The sequence below is a fragment of the Heterodontus francisci genome, chromosome 12 (assembly GCF_036365525.1).
Source record: "Heterodontus francisci isolate sHetFra1 chromosome 12, sHetFra1.hap1, whole genome shotgun sequence".
Classification (NCBI taxonomy): domain Eukaryota; kingdom Metazoa; phylum Chordata; class Chondrichthyes; order Heterodontiformes; family Heterodontidae; genus Heterodontus; species Heterodontus francisci.
Window position 1 is genome coordinate 106,084,632 of NC_090382.1, and position 19,114 is coordinate 106,103,745.

General features: G+C 42.0%; 1 protein-coding gene across 1 annotated transcript in view; it reads left to right on the forward strand.

Moving 5' to 3' along the window:
- The first annotated feature begins 316 nt into the window (after positions 1 to 316).
- The window catches only part of maml1 (mastermind-like transcriptional coactivator 1), a 93,638-nt gene continuing 74,840 nt past the window's right edge, over positions 317 to 19,114 (forward strand). The window contains exon 1 of the mRNA XM_068044025.1: positions 317 to 906. Coding sequence (XP_067900126.1) covers positions 541 to 906 — 366 coding nt within the window. The 5' untranslated portion in view covers positions 317 to 540. The remainder of the gene's footprint in view (positions 907 to 19,114) is intronic.

Sequence of the window (19,114 nt, forward strand, 5' to 3'; positions counted from 1 at the left end):
ATTCCCGACGCAGCCAAGAATAGGTAATGAAGTAGCTCCCGCCCATTCAACGAAAGCGGATTGGCTTCAATCCGTCCGCTTTCATTTGAGCGGTCAATTGGGCTGTCAATCAACAGGCGTCAAAACAGTAAAGCGGATCCCGCCCTTTCACTATCTCCGATTGGTTGAAAGCTGCTATCTCTTTAACTCGATTGATCAGAAGTCCTGTCCATCATTATCTTTAAGGCCCGCCCCTTCTCCCGGCGATTGGGTAGAGCGGTCGTCAATCAGGGGTGGCACCGCCCAATCCGTTTTGCGATTGGTCGGTTAGGGCTGTCAATTATTGTGACGGTCGGTTGTCCGTCCGTCGATGATGGTCTGAGGTAAAACAAAATAAAAAATGGAGAAAAGTCCGAGGGAAGAGTTTTCCCGCTGACTATTGGCTTGTTTTTGTTAAATTTGACGGCGACCGGTTAATAGTGGGTCAATTCCCCTCCTCCTCCCTCCGGCTGCCTGAGGGGGAGAGAGGGGTAAAGTAATAATAAACCCTTGCCGCCAGCCATGGCCGAGTTCGTGCTGCCGCGGCACAGCGCCGTGGTGGAGCGGCTGCGCAAGCGGATCGAACTGTGCCGCCGGCACCACACGGCCTGCGAGGCGCGCTACCAGCGGGCCTCGACCGAGCGCCTGGAGATGGAACGCCAGCACAGCCTGGTGCTGCATCAGCGCTGCCTGCAGGCCAAGAGTAAGCGGACCGGCAAGCAGCGGCCTCCCCAGCCCCCGCCCCAACCTCCTCCAGCCGCACAGCAGGACTCGCAGGCCGGCTTCAGGAACAACCCCGGGGCCGGAGCCAGCAATGCCGACTCTCCTCACAGGCAGTCTCCAGGAGCTGGGAGCGGGGACCAAAGCAGGACAAGCACGCTGCAGGCGGTAAGGATCCACCCCCAGCACTCTGCTCACTGTCTTTGTGACTTGTTAATCGAACTTAATATCTTTATAACTTGTTCAAACTTAATGTCTTTATAACTGATTATTGAAACCTTAATATCTTTGACTCATTAGTCAATGTCTTTATAACTTATTGAAAGCTTAATGTCTTTGTAATTTGTTAATCAAACTTAATAGACTTTATAGCTTAGTTAAACTTAGTGCCCTTAATTTGTTATAGAAACCTAATGTCTTTATAAGTTGTTCTTCACACTTAATGTCCTTATAACTGGTTGTTCGAGCTTAAAATACTGATTGTTCAAACTTAATCTTTACAACTCTTGTTCAGAGTTTATGTCCTTAACTAAATGTCTTTATAACTTGTTCAAATTTAATAGACTTTATAACTTGCTGTTCAAACTTATAAACTTTATAGCTTCAAACTTAATGGACTTATTCAAACTGTGTAAATCATTGTACCACTTTTCTGAGGGTTGATGTGAATGAAGTCCTGTCAGAATCCTACAGCACCGAAGAGGAGGCCATTCAGCCCATCATGCCAGTGCCGGCTCTTTGTTTAGTCCTGCTTTCCGACCCGTGCTCTTTTCCCAGAGTCCTGCAAGTGTTTCCCTGTAAAGCATTTATCCAATTACCTTTTGAAAGTTATGAACAATTTGCTACCACCACCCTTTCAAGCAGTGCATTCCAGATCACAATAACTTGCTGTGGGAAAAAAAATTCCCTTTCCCTTCTGTGCTTTGATTCTATATCATAATCCTTTGCCAATTATTTTACATTTGTGTCCAACACCAGCAAGGACTACTTTTGTCGAATGGATGTTTTCTGCACTGTAAATACTGTTTGACACCTCTCATTAAACACTTCCTTAACCTTCTGTGCTTTAAGGATAAGTGTAGTGTAGGTATGATGAGATTTTTATGAAATGCAGTATCAGCCGTGGTTGATTTGTGAAAGAAAAAAATTGCATTTTTATAGCACCTTTCACTAGCTCAGGGCATTCCAAATCACCTTACAGCCAGTATAGTGCTAAATTGAACTTTTTGTAATGTTGGAAAAAGCACACAGCAAGGTCCCACAGAAGTAATAAGGTAAAGGCCAGCTAATCTGATAAATACTGGCCAGGCTACTGGGAGAATGCCCCGCTCCTCTTTGAAATAGTACCATGAAATCCACCTGAAAGGGCAGACAGGGCTTCAGTTTGACTTCTCATCTGATAGGCGGTGGCACCCTCACTTCTGTGCTGAAGTGTCAGCCTGCATTATGGGCTCAAGTCTCTGGAATGGGACTTGACCCCCAAAACCTTCTTACTCTGAGGAGGTAGTGCTGCCATCTTTTTTACATTCTTTCATGGGATATGGGTGCCACAGGCAAGGCCAGCATTTGTTGCTCATCCCTAATTGCCCTTGACAATTGAGTGACTTGCTGGGTCATTTCAGAGGGCATTTAAAAGTTAACCACATTGCTGTGGGTCTGGAGTCACATGTAGGTCAGACCAGGTAAAGACAGCAGATTTCCTTCCCTAAAGGACATTAGTGAACCAGATGGGTTTTACGACAATTGATGCTTCATGGCACCACTACTGAAACTAGCTTTCAATTCCATACCATGGCTATACTCACCCCTAAAAGGTTGGTGGACATGGATTCAATAGTAACTTTCAAAAGGGAATTTCGCATATAATTGAAAAGGAAAATTTGCAGTGCTCAGGCACGAGGGGCTGAATGGTGGCCTCCTCTGCTGTAAGGTTCTATGATTTAAGTGCTTTTACCGCTACTGATGTTTGGTGGTATAACTGACTTCACCTTTGGAACTGCAGTGGCAGATAGGAACAGGAGTAGGCCATTCAGCCCCTCGAGCCTGTCCCGCCATTCAATGAGATCATGGCTGATCTGCGGCCTAACTCCATATACCTGCCTTTGACCCATATCCCTTAATATCTTTGCTTAACAAAAATCTATTTATCTCAGATTTAAAATTAACAACTGTTCTAGCTTCAACTGCTGTTTGTGGGAGCGAGTCCCAAACCTTTACCACCCTTTGCGTGAAGAAGTGCTTCCTAACATCTCTCCTGAACGGTCTGGTCCTAATTTTTAGACTGTGCCCCCTTTTTAGAATCTCCAACCAGTGAAAATAGTTTATCTTTATCTCGCCTGTCTTTTCCTGTTAATATCTTGAAGACTTCGATCAGATCACCCCTTAACCTTCTAAATTCTAGCAAAAATGGGCCTAATTTGTGTAATGTCTCCTCGTAACTTAACCCCTGTAGTCCAGGTATCATTCTTGTAAACCTGCGTTGCACTCCCTCCAAGGCCAATATATCCTTCCTAAGGTGTGGTGCCCAGAACTGCTCCTAGTACTCCTAGTGGGGTCTAACCAGGGTTTTGTACAGCTGCAGCACAACCTCTGTGTCTTTATACTCCAATCCTCTAGATATAAAGGCTAGCATTCCATTAGCCTTTTTGATTATTTTCTGCACTTGCTCGTGGCATTCTAAAGATCTATGCACCTGAACCCCCAATTCTCCTTGGACATCCACTGTACTTAACCACTTCTCATTTAGAAAGTACCCTGCTCTATCCTTTTTTGGTCCAAAATGGATAACCTCTCACTTGCCTGCATTGAAATCCATCTGCCACAGTTTTGCCCACTCACCTAGTCAGTCAATATCTCTTTGCAATTTTTTTGGCTATCATCTAGACTGTCTACAATGCCGCCTAACTTTGTATTATCAGCAAATTTGGATATATGACTTACTATGCCATCATTCAAGTCGTTAATGAATAATGTGAATAATTGAGGCCCCAACACAGATCCCTGCGGGACACCACTAGTTACATCCTGCCAATTGGAGTACTTACCCATTATCCCCACTCTCTGTCGCCTACCACTCAACCAACTTTCTAACCATGTCAATAATTTGCCCTCAACTCCATGGGCTTCTACCTTAGTTAACAGTCTCTTATGTGGGACTTTATCAAATGCCTTCTGGAAATCCATATAAATAACATCCATGGACACTCCCCTGTCCAATACCTTAGTCACTTTAAAAAAAAATTCAATGAGAATTGTCAGGCATGACCTTCCCGTCATGTGTCCATGCTGGCTGTCCCTGATTAACTGAAATTTTTCTCGGTGTTCAGTCACCCTATCCTTGATTATAGACTCCAGCAACTTGCCCACCACAGATGTCAGGCTAACTGGTCTGTAATTTCCTTGGTTCCCCCTTTCACCCTTCTTAAAAAGTGGAGTGACGTGCCACTTTCAAATCCAGAGGGACCACTCCTGAATCTAGGGAACTCTGAAAGACTATAGTTAGGGCATCTACAATGTGCTTGCCTACTTTCTTTAACACCCTCGGATGGAAACCGTCAAGTCCTGGGGATTTCTCACTCTTTAGTTCCATTAATTTCCTTGTTACTGATGTTTTACTTACGTTAATTGTATTAAGTCCCTGTCCCCTATCGGCTATTAATTTTTTCGGGACTTCTGCCAAGTTATCCTCCTTTCCAACTGTAAATACTGAGGCAAAGTAATTGTTCAACATGTCTGCTATTTCCCCATTATTATGGCTTCCCAGGTGTTTTGTAGTGATAGTTATTGTTGTAGGATTTTCCTCATTTGCAAGAAATAACTGGTTAAATCATCATAAATTCACTTTTCAAATTTGCATTTGGGACATGGTAGTTTCCCTTGTCCTATTGGCCACCATTGTGCCAGTGGTGCTGCTCAATATTGTGACTGACTGACATTGTACCAGATTTGAGGTGACCTTGAATCAAAGCTGTGAGTGGGCTTTAACTGCATTTACCTAAAAAAAAAAATGCAGATTAGGAAATGTAATCTTGCTGTGATGCTAACTTTTCTTTGTTAGAAATGCAATATGCATTCCTTGCAAGTGACCCTGTTTGATTTTTTTTTCACCTCAGATTTAATGACTCAGTTCAGGGGATTGCAGGAATACACACCTGGGGGTTTACATGCACAAATCTTTGGAGCCAAGTCAAGTTGATAAGGTTATTTATTAAAAAGCAGTGGGATCCATGGCTTTTCCAATAAAGGCAAAAGAGTACAAAAGCAAGGAAGTTATGCTTAACCTTTATAAATCACTGGTTAGGTCCAAGTTGGGGTATTGTCCAATTCTGGTCGCCACTCTTTAGGAAGGAGGTCTAGAACTTGGAGAGGGTGCAAAAGGAATTTACTGGAATGGTACCAGAGATGAAAGATTCAGTTATGAGGGACTTCAGTTATGTGGAGAGACTGGAAAAGCTGGGGTTCTTCCCCTTAGAGAAGAGAAGGTTAAGGGGAGATTTTTAATAGTGTTTGCAATTTTGAGGGTTTTGAGTGAGTAGATAGGGAGAAACTTTTCCGCTGGCAGAAGAGTCGGTAATTAGATGTAAGGTAATTGATAAAAGAACCAGAGGGGAGATGGGAATTTTTTCTTAATATGGCGAGTTATGATCTGCATTGCACTTCCTGAAAGGGTGGTTGGTGAAAGCAGATTCAATAGTGATTTTAAGGGAGTAGGATAAATATTTTAAAAGGAATATTTTGCAAGAGTATGGAGAAAGGGCAGGGGATTGGATAACTCTTTCAAAGAGCCGCCGCAGGTACAGTGGGCCGAATTGCTTCCTTCTGTGCTGTATGTTTCTATGATTCATACAAAAATCTTTGCTTTTCAGAAATTAGTTTTGGAAAAACTAATTGAATATGGTATGTTGTGTGGATTGCTGTAAATATTTTCACAAGACAACATGATCAATTATTTTTTAATTTCATGCCTGGCCACCTGGATCTTCGCTGCTGTGTCACAAAACATTTGCATTGATTTAATTTGTGTGATTAAAGGGCAGGAATGATGCCCTTGTAAATAGGACCCGTGTAGTAGTAATTTCCTGATGACAGTAATTACCATTTGACATTTTACCCCCATACACCAATTTATGAATATTACAAGAGAGCTGTTTGTTAGAAATGTTCTGTTAAACTGGTAGTACAATGTAATTTATGTTAATAAAGATGTTTTGCATGTTAGGACATGCCAGGCTGGATGCTAGTCCTATCATAAAATCATTGGCTCTAATAGATTTATGCCTTCTCTCAATGTATTTAAGTACCAGTCTATTTACCTGTGTATATTCGTGCTGTTCACACATAAGTAGCTAATGATTTGGAGTCATGTGGTAATCCAGGTCATTGGGAATTGACTGCTTTGTGAGTGGGGTAATTACCTGATAAAGTTGAGTTCAAGTCTATTTTATCCTAATAGAACAAACTTGAAGTTCAGTGAAAGGTCAGTGAAAAGGATGTCGCCAATAGAATATTCTGACAAAATAACTTATTACTGGGTATTTTTAGTTTTTGCCTTGGCATGGTTTGCTGGAGTAATTTTATGTGCTATGAATGAATATGGTTGTACCGTGTGAAAGGGGTCATCTGGCAGCAGTTTGTGCTGTGTAGATTCACCATGGAGCTTAAAATGAGAAGTATTATGCAGTCAGCTTATATTGCTAATGTTGAAATGAGCAGGAATGGTTAAAAGGGGGTCATGAAAATGTTTTGGCAAATCCTGTTAATGAATGTACACAATATAAATCATGGTAATGTTTCATCACTTAAAAATGACGATTGTGTTGTCTCTAGGATTTCAGTAAAGTGTGACAATGGTCACCTGGAACCTTTTGTACTGTGGAGACTCCACTTCAGCTGTAAAAAATAAAACACGCAGAAAAAGTAGATTTTGGCCTTCCAAACTTATCTTGTGTCTGTGAAGAGCATTTTGAGCTGTATAGCTGAGTTGAAGTACTTCATACAGCTTGTAGTTCTTTTACTGGGGATAGCAGTTGGGGAAATTTGAGTGGATGAATTGAGTGTTGTCCAAGAAGTTAATTGTGTTTTAGCTTCAGCTGTGAGATTATAGATTTTGTCCTTCTGTCCTTGAGATTGTATGTTGAGAGGATGTTTCTAGTAGTTTAATAGTAGGGTGAAGTACTATTGCTGGCAGTGATGTAATCAAATAGAGGTAAATTAATTAAAGCATCACACAAGAAGTATATTGGCTAAACGTGACTTTTTCTATTATGCTAAGTAAGAAAGATGACTGGTAGCATTGTGTTTGTGACCCCTTTCAGATTATTTTATGATTCTAAAAAAAAAAGTTGCATTTATAGAATTCTTTATCAATGGACTTGACCTGAACCAGCGCTCTTCAAATGTAATGGATAATGTTTGAAGTGTAGTTATTGATGATTAAAGGTATTTACTGAAAGTCTGTCTGATGTCAAAATATATAGATGTTGGTTCACTGAAAGATATGTTTACGAAAAGAATGTGTGGATTTTTCTTTGTTTTATGTCACTGCAGTTCATGGTTATTTGTATAAGAGCAGAAAGCCAAGTGCTGCAAGGCTCTAAATGGTTTAAAGTAAATGGACTGGGTTAGTGAAGAATTGAGTGAACACATTTTTCCACTCTCTAGCTGTGCTTTGTTTTTGGACCAGTTTGTTCATTCAGAAGAGGAGAGGGCAATAATTTCATAGGAGCAAACTCTGTGCATGTTGATTTGTTGCCTTTGAAAATTATAGATCCATTGAAATGGATGTGAATGATTTAATGCCTGTTTGATCCCACCGAATTTAGTGAGCTGATATTCTTTGAACCACTGGAGTGAGCCAATAATTTGAGTAATTCCTAATTTCTAAATTGGAAATTGTGCCAAATAATGGGAAACTTTGTACATCGGAACAAGAGGAGACCATTCAGCAACCCCCTAGTCTGTTCTGTTCTGTTATATGTTGGCTGATCTGTATCTCGACTCCATTTTATCTGCCTTTTGAGCCATATCCCTTGATATCCTTGGCTAATAAATCTATCAGTGTCAGCAGTGGAAATTTCAATTGATCCTTGACTTACACAGCCTTCTGAAAGAAGAGATTTCCACTACCCTTTGCGTGGGGGGGAAAAGTGCTTTCTGATTTCATTCCTAAATGGCCTAAGATTGTGCTCCCTTGTTTAGATATTTTCAGCACTTTCAAGATCTTGGCTTTCAGTGGAAATTTTCATTATTTTGTCATTAAGTGATAATTGTTTTTATGTTAAATTTGTTATACAATTGAATAGCTCAAAAGTTTCCCTTCTAACATGAAACTTGATGGGACATTGCTTATTATATCCACTCATAAGTAGTTGCAGACTTTAGAGTTCTGGACATTCTAAGAAAGCAGCAGTGCATGGGGCTGTTTCGACAGTTGCTTTTTATCAAAGTCCGTTTATTTATAGAAATGCAGAATTCTGGACATGTCAATTAGATCACTGATTAATATGTCCAACAAACAAAAGGAAGCATGGGGAGTTCCAAATTTGGATTTGTTATACATGAGATTTTATTACGAATAAGTTTGTGTTCAACTTGATCATACATGAATACTACTGTGATAATCTACCTGAGAAAGACTAAGGCTTTTTCCCTGAAATACAGAAACATTCTATGAGAAAGCTGTACTGGCAGAAAATGTTTCGATATTTGATTAATTTTTAAGAATGCTTGTGTTCGTTTGTGTATCAGTATCTTGCCATTGATGGTAGTTCACTGTTTCAACTATCTTATATGATCCGCCAGAAATAACAGAAAATACAGTTTTTTTTTCCAGCTGCATTGTTAGGGTTTTACATACAAATTAGGAGCAGAAGTAGGCCCCTCGAGCCTGCTGCACCATTCAAGAAGTTCATGGCTGAACTGATTTCTCCATATTACCACCTACCCCCGAAAACCTTTCACCTGAAATTTTTGAGGGTTATTCTTGGTATCATAAGTTGCGTTTTTTGCTATAACTAATATATTGCCAATGCCACAGCACATTTTCAATTGATTTTTAAATATAAACGGTGGAGAGACTTCAGAAATTTGTTGCAGAGTTTTTTTTATTCATTCATGGAATGTGGGTGTCGCCGGCTAGGCCAGCATTTGTTGCCCATCCCTAATTGCCCTTGAGAAGGTGGTCAGAGCTTGCAGCTACCCTGACATGTTGACATAACAAAATTAAATAGTAAATCATATAATGATTGTGTCCATACGGCTCTCTGCAAGAGCAACTCACTTCGTCCCGTTCCTCTATCTTTTCCCTGTAGTCCTGCAAATTTTGTTCTCTAGGTAGTTATCCAATTCTCTTTTGAAGGCCTTGATTGAATCTGTCTCCACACACTCAGGCAGTGCATTACAGATCCTAACCACTCACTGCATTTAAAAAAAATAATTTCTCTCATGCCCCCATTGCTTTTGCCAGTCACCTTAAATTGGTTCTCAATCCTTTTGCTAACGGGAATAGTTTCTCCCTATCTACTCTGTCCAGATTGCTGATGATTTTGAACATTTCCATCAAATCTCCTCTTAATCTTCTCTAAGTAGAACAGGTTAAGCTTCTCCAATCTATCCACCTAACTTAAGTTCCTCATCCCTTGAACCATTCTCATGAATCTTCTGTACCCTTTCTAATGCCTTCACGTTCTTCCTAAAGTGTGGTGCCCAGAACTGGACACAGTACTCAAGTTGAGGCCGAACCAGTGTTTTATACAGATTTATCATAACTTCCTTGCTTTTGTACTCAATGCCCCTATTTATGAAGCCCAGGATCCCATATGCTTGATGAGTCGTTCTCTCAACCTGCCTTGCACCTTCAATGGTTTGTGCACACATACCCCCAGGTCCCTCTGCTCCTGCACCCCCTTTAGAATTGTATCCTTTATTTCATATTGTGTCTCCTCTTTCTTCCTACCATTCTGCATTAAATTTCATTTGTCACGTGTCCGCCCGTTCCACCAGGCAATGTCCTCCTGAAGCCTATCACTGTCCTCCTTACAGTTCACAATACTTTCAAATTTTGTCATCTGAAAATATTAAAATTGTGCCCTGTACACTCACGTCTAGGCCATTAATATATATCAAGAAAAGCAGGGGTGCTAACACTGACCCCTGGGGGAACCTACTAAATACCTTGCTCCAGTCTGAAAACCCCATCATTTGCTACTACTCTCTGTTTCCTGTCACTCAACCAGTTTTGTATCCATGTTGCTACTGTCTTTTATTCCAATGTTGATGTAACAATTTACAGTGATAAATGTTAACTGAAAATATGGCTAAAAATCTTGTCAACAGGAAGTGAGGTTTGTGAACAGGAAGTCTGCACCCTTCACACATATCCCGAGGCCCCTCTGCACCAAACCTTTAATATGGATTACTTAAGTATTTTGCTGGCTGAGGAGGGGGTGATTCCTGTGGGGCAGTTGCTGAGCAGTGAAGATAGATAAATATTCTGGAGAATTGATTAGCTTTGTGGATCTTGCATTTTCTTTTAACAGCTGCAACTAAATAGCTGCGCATGGCCTATGATAGGGTAAGTGGAGTACAGTTGATGGGATCTGCTTGCACATTTGCTGAAGACACCCTAGCTTTACTTCACTTCCATGAGGCTGTTGCTGACTCTGTTCATCTGAAATATAAGCAGAAAATGTTGGAAATACTCAGCAGGTCTGCCTGTATCTGTGGAGAGTGTGTTAACATTTCAAATCAGTGACCTTTCATGAGAACTGGTGTTCCAGAACTCCAGTTCAGTTTGCACCATGTTCAGCACCATTTGCGACTCCTCAGATACTGTAGCAGTCTGTGTAGAAATGCAGCAAGACCTAGACAATATCCAGGCTTGGGCTGATAAGTGGCAAGTAACATTCGCGCCACACAAGTGCCAGTCAATGACCATCTCCAACAAGAGAGAATCTAGCCATCTCCCCTTGACATTCTTTGGCATTGCCATCGCTGAATCCCCCACTATCAACATCCTAGGGGTTACCATTGACCAGAAACTGAGCTGGAGTAGCCATATAAATATCGTGGCTACAAGAGCAGGTCAGAGGCTAGGAATCCTGCTGCGAGTAACACACCTCCTGACTCCCTCAAAGCCTGTCCACCATCTACAAGGCACAAGTCAGGAGTGTGATGGAATACTCTGCACTTGCCTGGATGGGTGCAGCTCCAACAACACTCAAGAAGCTCGACACCATCCAGGACAAAGTATCCCACTTGATTGGCACCCCATTCGCAAGCATTGACTCCCTCCACTACTGAAGCACAGTGGCAGCAGTATGTACCATCTACAACATGCACTGCAACAACGCACCCAGGCTCCTTAGACAGCACATTCCAAACCCGTGACCTCTACAAACTAGAAGGACAAGGGCAGCAAATGCATGGGAACACCGCCACCTGCAAGTTCCCCTCCAAGTCGTACACCATCCTGACTTGGAACTATGTTGCCGTTCCTTCACTGTCGCTGGGTCAAAATCCTGGAACTCTCTTCCTGACAGCACTGTGGGTGTACCTACCTCGCATGGACTGCTGTGGTTGAAGAAGGCAGCTCATCACCACCTTCTTGTGGGCAATTGGGGATGAGCAATAAATGCTGGCCTGGCAGCGATGCCCACATCCCATGCATGAATAAAAAAAGTCATCCAGCTGAAATTTTAACTCTTTCTCTCACCACAAATGCTGTCTAAATTAGAGTTTTTCCAGCATTTACTGTTGATCCAGACTTGCCTTTGGCTAAATGTTGGAAAGACTCGAGAACACAAGAAGTAGGAGCAGGAGTAGGCCATTCAGCCCCTCGAGCCCGCTCCGCCATTCAATAAGATCTTGGCTGATCTGATCCAGGCCTCAACTCCTCTTTCGGGCCTGCTCCGCATAACCCTCAACTCCCCGAGATTTCAAAAATCTATCTACCTCCTCCTTAAAAACTATTAGTGACCTAGCCTCCACAGCTCTTTGAGGTAGACAATTCCAGAGATTCACCACCCTCTGAGAGAAGAAATTTCTTTGCATCTCAGTGTTAAATGTGTACCACCTTGTTCTGTAACTATGTCCCCTAGTTCGAGATTCCCCCACCAGTGGAAACATATTCTCAGCATCTACCCTGTCAAGCCCCCTTAGAATCTTATATGTTTCAGTAAGATCACCTCTCATTCTTCTAAACTCCAATGAATAAAGGCCTAACCTGTTTAGCAGTTCTTGATAAGACAACTCCATCATCCTAGGAATCAGCCTAGTGAACCTTTTCTGAACTGCCTCCTATGCTAGTATATCCTTCCTTAAATACGGGGATCAAAACTGTACGCAGTACTCTAGGTGTGGCCTCACCAACACCCTGTACAGTGTAAAAAGACTTCCCTATTTTTAAACTCTAACCCCCTAGCAATAAAGGCCAAAATTCCATTTGCCTTCCTAATTAACTGTTGGACCTGCATGTTGACTTTTTGTGTTTCCTGTACAGGAACACCCAGATAGATCCCTCTGTACTGCAGTATTTTGTAGTCTTTCTCCATCTAAATAATCTGCCTTTTTATTCTTCCTACCAATGTCGATTACCTCACACTTTCCCACATTGAACACCATCAACCAAGTTTTTGCCCACTCACTTAACCTAACTATATCCCTTTGGAGATTCTTTGTGTCCTCATCACAATATGCCTTCCCACCTATTTTTGTATCGTCAACAAATTTGGATATTCTACATTCTGTCCCTTCCTCCAAGTCATTAATATGGATAGTAAATAGTTGAGGCCCTAGGACTGATCCTTGTGGCACCCCACTAGTTACGGCTTTCCAACCTGAAAAAGATTAATTGATTCAGACTCTCTGCCTTCTGTGTTAGCCAATCCTCAATCCATGCCAACACATTACCCCCAATACCCGAAGCTCCTAGTTTGTGTAATAACCTTTTATGTGGAACCTTATCGAACACCTTCTGAAAATCCAAATACACTACCAGTTCCCCTTTGTCCACTCTGTTTGTTATATCCTCAAAGAACTCTAACAAATTTGTCAAACATTATTTCCCTTTCATAAAACCATGCTGGCTCTGTTTGATTGCATTATGTTTTTCTAAATGTCCTGCTATTTTTTAATAATGGACTCTAGCATTTTCCCAAAGACTGATGTTAAGCTAACTGGTCTATAGTTTCCTGCTTTCTGTCTCCCTCCTTTCTTGAATAGGGGCCTCTCTCTCGCTCGCGCGCTCTCTCGCTCGTGCGCTCTCTCGCTCGCTTCCCATGAATCGGAACCCATTTCTCCCACACCAATCTTTGAGCCACGCATTTACCCCTCTCATCTTATTTACCCTATGCCAATTTGCACATGGCTCAGGTAGTAATCTGGAGATTATTACCTTTGTGGTTCTTTTTAATTTAGCCCTGAGCTGCAGGTAGTCCCTCAGCAGAACCTCTTTCCTAATCCTACCTATCTCATTGGTACCTACGTGGACCACGACAACTGGATCCTTTCTCTCTCACTCCAAGTTCCTCTCTAGTCCAGAGGAGATTTCCTTAACCTTGGCACCAGGTAGGCAACACAGCCTTTCAGACTCTCTATCTTTGCTGCAGAGAACGATATCTGTTCCCTCAACTATGCTATCCCCTATGACTACAACATTTCTATTTTCTCCCCCCACTTGAATGACGCTGTGAACCATGGTGCAGTGGTCAGTTTGCTCATCCTCCCTGCAGTCTGTGCCCTTGTCCACGTTGGGAGCAAGAGCCTCATACCTATTGGATAAGGGCACTGGATGAGGCTCCTCCAAAGCTAAATTCTGGATCCCCATACCTGCCTCACTCGCAGTCACACCCTCCTGTCCCTGATCACGGTCCAAGTTGGGATGTAATTAATCTAAGGGGTGTGACTGTCTCCTGAAACAGTGTCTCCAGGTAACGCTCCCCTTCCTTGATGCATCGCAGTGTCCGCAGCTCGGACTGCAGCTCATCAACTCTGAGCTGAAGTTCCTTGAGCAGCCAACATTTGCTGCAGATGTGATCACCGTGGATTGCACCAGTGTCCACCTGCTCCCATATTCTAGAGCTGCAACACATTGCCTGCCCAGCCATCTCTATTCTATTTAATTAATTAATTTGGATATCAGTATTAAAAAAAAAAAATTATTTAAGTGTACTCCTAACCTGTAATGACGACTCCTGATTTAAATCACTTGGCCTAAACAAAAACAAAAAAGAGACCTGGAAGAAATACCCACCAATCACTTACCAGCTCTCCTGTGGCATCACATTTCGATTTTTGCTGATCAGGCAGGTCCACAGAATTGAACAGAACTCAGCGCTGTCACCACCGCTTCTGGTCTTGGGCCTTGGCTCTCTGCTCCTTTTATGTCCCGGCTCCTCTCGCTGCCGCTTCTGGTCTCCGGCCTCGGCTGTCTGCTTTTATACTCCGGCTCCTCTCGCTGCCGCTTCTGGAAGCTATCATCCTGGATCCCTGCTGTAAACTCTGCCCTCAGCTCTGATTTCATCCTCACCAGTCACTGTCTTTGACTAATCCAGATTGTTCATAACTTTGACCCAAATGATCCTAAGCGGAACTTCCAAACCTATATACACCCAGCTCTATAATATCTCCTGCCTCCTCCGCCACCTCAGCCCATCATCTGCTGAAACCCTTGTCCGTGCCTTTGTCAGTTCCAGACTTGACCCTTCCAGTACTATCCTGGCTGGCCTCCAGCTCAGCCAAAACTCTGACCCCATCTTGTCCTGCTTACCCCTCACCTCTGTTCGATACAAGGTGCTTTGAAAGGTTTTTGTGAAGTGCAGTAATTGTTGCATAGAGCAGACATGACTAATTTACACGTAGCAAGATTCCACAAACAGCCAAGTAAAGAATCAACAATTAATCTGTTTTTGTTTCTCAATTCAGTTCAGTGTTTTGTGTTTCCTACTTTTCCAGGATTGTTTAGTGATGCTGAAACTTCTTATAAAATAGGCTCGTGGATTGACATTTCATCTGAAGGACCGCATGTTCAACAATGCAGCACTCCCTCTGTACTGCAGCGGAGTGCAGTGTCAGCCTAGGTTATATCAAATTTCAACCCGCAACCCTCTGGCTCAAAAGTGAGAGTGCTACCAACTGATCCAACCTGACAGACAGTCTCATGATAGTTGCCTGAAAGGGAGCTAAATTATTTTGCATCGTATTATGAGCATCAATTTGTTTTGACGTCCTAGTTAGGCCTTTAAGATTTTAAAAGGGCTGGATAGGGAAGATGTAGTGATGATGTTTCCACTTGCAGGTGGGACCATAAATATAAACTAGTCACTAGTAAATTCAATAGGGAATTCAGCAGAAAATTATTTACCCGGAGAGCAGTGAGAATGTGGAACACACTTCCACAAGGATTGGTTGAGGCAAGAGGCATAGGTGCAATTAAGGAAAAGCTAGATAAGCACATAAGGGGGAAAGGAATAGAAGGATATGTAGAAGGGGTTAAATGAAGAGGGGTGGGAAGAGGCTTGTATGGAGCATAAACACTGGCATGGACCAGTTTGGTAAAATGGCCTGTTTTGCTATAAATATTTGGGAATAGATTCCACTTATTGCTTAATGGAAAGTTAAACCTTTTGTGTATAAATTTGTATTCATTATCCGTGATCGACGATTGCCTTTCTTGGAGAATAGTATAGAGCTAAATATCTTTTAAACAATTGAACAAAGAAAAACTGGTGTAAATTTTGCGAAGGAAAGGAAGCTGATGTAGTGTGCAATGTGTCAAGGCTTGACCACTTTTGCAGGTGGTCAGGAAAGCAGAGACCAGCTGCACATTCCTGACTCACTTACCCAGGCAGCACCTGGTACAGTGTCACTCCAACTGACGAGAAGCATCTTTAGAATTCATTCATTATTGTAAAATTTAAATGGATGATTAAGTTTTATTTAAAAAAAAATTTAATCAGAAGCATTTGATAAGTTTATAGTTTGATTCTGGGTTGATTTTTTAATAAAGTGTTCTTTGACTTCGTGATTATGCATGCTTGACTTCTGCATGTTGTAATTTAATGAACGCCTCCCCTTGTAATATGCTGCTAGTGTATAAATAAAAGGTGGTTACAGTGGAGCGGGGAACTGCCTTGGGAAATCCTCCAGAGGCATCAGTACAGTTGATGGTGAAGGTGAATGGTTGCAGGCTTGTCTTAACTGCCGCTGAACTCTCGTCCCTATATCTGGGGACATTCATGGGCAAAAAGAGTGTGTTTCATGCATGACTTCAAAAGTGCAGATAGAAGCAGTTTGGCTCCAATTCCAGCAACTCCTTAATTTTAAAATTCTCATCCTTCTTTTCAAATCTCCTCCATGGATTTGCCCACTCCCCAAAACCAATCTCTAATATCCTCGAGTCCCTCAACCCTCCAAGATATCTGTGCTCCTGCAGTTCTGGCCTTTTGTGTGACCCCAATTTTAATTGCTTCACCGTTGGCTGTGCTTTCAGCTGTTTGGGCTGCAGTCTGTGGCATTCCATCTAAACCGTTCCACCTTTTAAGATGCTCCTAAAAACCTACTTCTTTGACCAAGCTTTTAGTTACTTATCCCAATATCCCATTATGTGACTTGGTGTCAGATTTCGTGTGATCGTCACTCCCGTGAAACGCCTTTCTTGCACTATCCCTGGATTTCCTTCGTTTCCAAAGATCTATCACTCAGTCTTGAATGTACTCATTGAGCATCCACAACCCTCTGGGGTAGAGACTTTCAAAGCTTCACAACTGAGTGAAGAAATTTTTCCTTATCTGGTCCTAAATAAGCAGCCTCATAAGACTGGTCTCTGATCCCAGGAATCAATCTAGTGAACCTTCATTGCATCATCTCTAAGGCAAGTTTATTCCTTCCTTGTGTAAAGTGACCAAAACTACACAATATTCCAGGTATGGTCTCACCAAAGTCTTGTACAATTCTTTACTTTTTGTTTGTTGTTCCTGCATGTTAACCTGTGTTTGCAAGTGCTCTGTTACCACAATCCTAATAGTTTCTAGCCTTTTCCCTACTACAGATGTCAGGCAATCTGGCCTATAGTTCCATTTTCTCTCTCCCTCCTTTCTTGAACAGTGAAGTTATGTTTGTTATCTTCAAATTCATGGCGACCGTTTCAGAATCTAGGAAATTCTGGAAGAACAAAACTAATGCATCTGCAGTCTCCTCTTAAAATCCTAGGATGTAGACCATCAAGTCTGGGGATTTGTCCACTTTTAGTCCCATTAGTTCCTCTAGTACTTTGTCTTTACTAATTAATTACTTTGAAGTTCCTCACTCATCAGATTCTTGGTTCCCCACACTTTCCGATATATGTTCTTTGTATCTTCTACTGTGAAGGCAATATTTGTTTAAAGTCTGTCATTTGCTTATTCCCCATTATAATTTCTTTTGTCTCTGCCTCTCAAGAACCCATATTTACTCTTGCTAATGTCTTCTGTTTTACACACTTGTAATGGCTCTTAAAATCTCTTTTTTTATATTTCTTGCTAGTTTACTCTCTATTTTCTCTCTCCTCAATTCTTGGTCATCCTTTGCTTATTTTTAAGACCTTCCCAATCCTCAGGTTTGCGATTCATTTTGGCAACATTGTAAGCCTCTTCCTTTAATCTCATACTATCCTTAACTTCTAGTCAGCCATGGTTGTATCACTTTTCCAGTAAGGAGATGGACGTAGCAGTTGTGTTGATCTGAGATATGAATTGACTTTGACATCTAATTTTGTTCTCCGATCCCAAGCATGTATCTCTGACAGTGTTAAGAATGTCCTTTCTAAAACTTAGTTTTGTTCTGGGCCTTCTGTGAACCATGTACTGTAAAATGCAATTTACAGCCATCAGGCTTTGACTTCAGCTATAGTCTGGATAGGAACAGGAGTAGGCCTTTTAATCCCTCAAGCTTGTTCCACCATTCACTTGAGATCATGGTTGATGTGTGACTCAACTCCGTATACATGCCTTTGCCTCTATCCCATAATATCTTTGATAGACTTCTATCAACCAATCTCAGATTTATAATTAACAGTTGACCCAGCATCAACGGCCATTTGCAGAAGAGAGTTGCAAGCATCTTACCACCCTTTGTGTGTAGAACTGTTTCCTATCTTCACACCTGTAAGGTCTGGCTCTAATTTTTAGGCTACATCCTTTAGTCCTAGATTTTCCAACCAGCAGAAATAGTTTCTCTATCTACCCCATCAGTTCCCCTTAATATCTTGAAAACTTTGCTACATCACCCCTTAAGCTTCTAAATTCCAGGGAATACAGCCCTAGTTTGTGAAATCTCTCCTTGTAATTTAACCCTTTGAGTCGGAATATCATTCTGGTAAATCTATGCTGTGCTCCCTCCAAGACCAAGATATCCTTTCTAAGGTGTGGTGCCCAGAGCTATAGGACACTGTAAAGTCATGCTTTGGTTGCAAGCCACAGAAATATTAGTTGTATTTGAGAGAATTCAGAAGAATATGAACTGTAAGGAAAGCTTAGAGAAGCTTTACTGTTGCAGTGTAGAAAGGAGGTGGTTAAGGATGGACATCATCAAAGTATATGAACTATAAATAGTGAAGATAGGCCTCCTCCTGATGTCCCCAGCATCACAGATGCCAGTCTTCAGCCAATTAGATTCACTCCACGTGATATCAAGAAATGACTGAAGGCATTGGATACTGCAAAGCCCTGACAATATTCTGGCAATAGTACTGAAGACTTGTGCTCCAGAACTAGCCATACCCCTAGCCAAGCTGTACCAGTATAGGTACAACACTGGCATCTACCTGGCAATGTGGAAAATTGCCCAGGTATATCCTGTACACAAAAAGCAGGACAAATCCAACCTGGCCAATTATTGCCCCCATCAGTCTACTGTCCCTGTACCACTGATGCACAGTGGCAGCAGTGTGTATCATCTACAAGATGCACTGCAGCAATGCACCAAGGCTCCTTAGATAGCACCTTCCAAACCCGCTACCCTTCCCAACTAGAAGGACAAGGGCAGCAGATGCGTGGGAATATTACCATATGCAAGTTCCCGTCCAAGTCACACATCATCCTGACTTGGAACTATATTGCCGTTCCTTCACTGTCGCTTGGTCAAAATCCTGAAACTTCCTTCCTAACAGCACTGTGGGTGTACCTACCTCACATGGACTGCAGCTCACCACCACCTTCTCAAGGGCAATTAGGGATGGGCAATAAATGCTGGCATAGCCAGCTATGCCCACATCCCATGAATGAATAAAAAAAAAATCAGTAAAGTGGTGGAAGGTGTCATCAACAGCGCTATCAAGCGGCACCTGCTTAGCAATAACCTGCTCAGTGATGCTCAGTTTGGGTTCCGCCAGGGCCACTCTGCT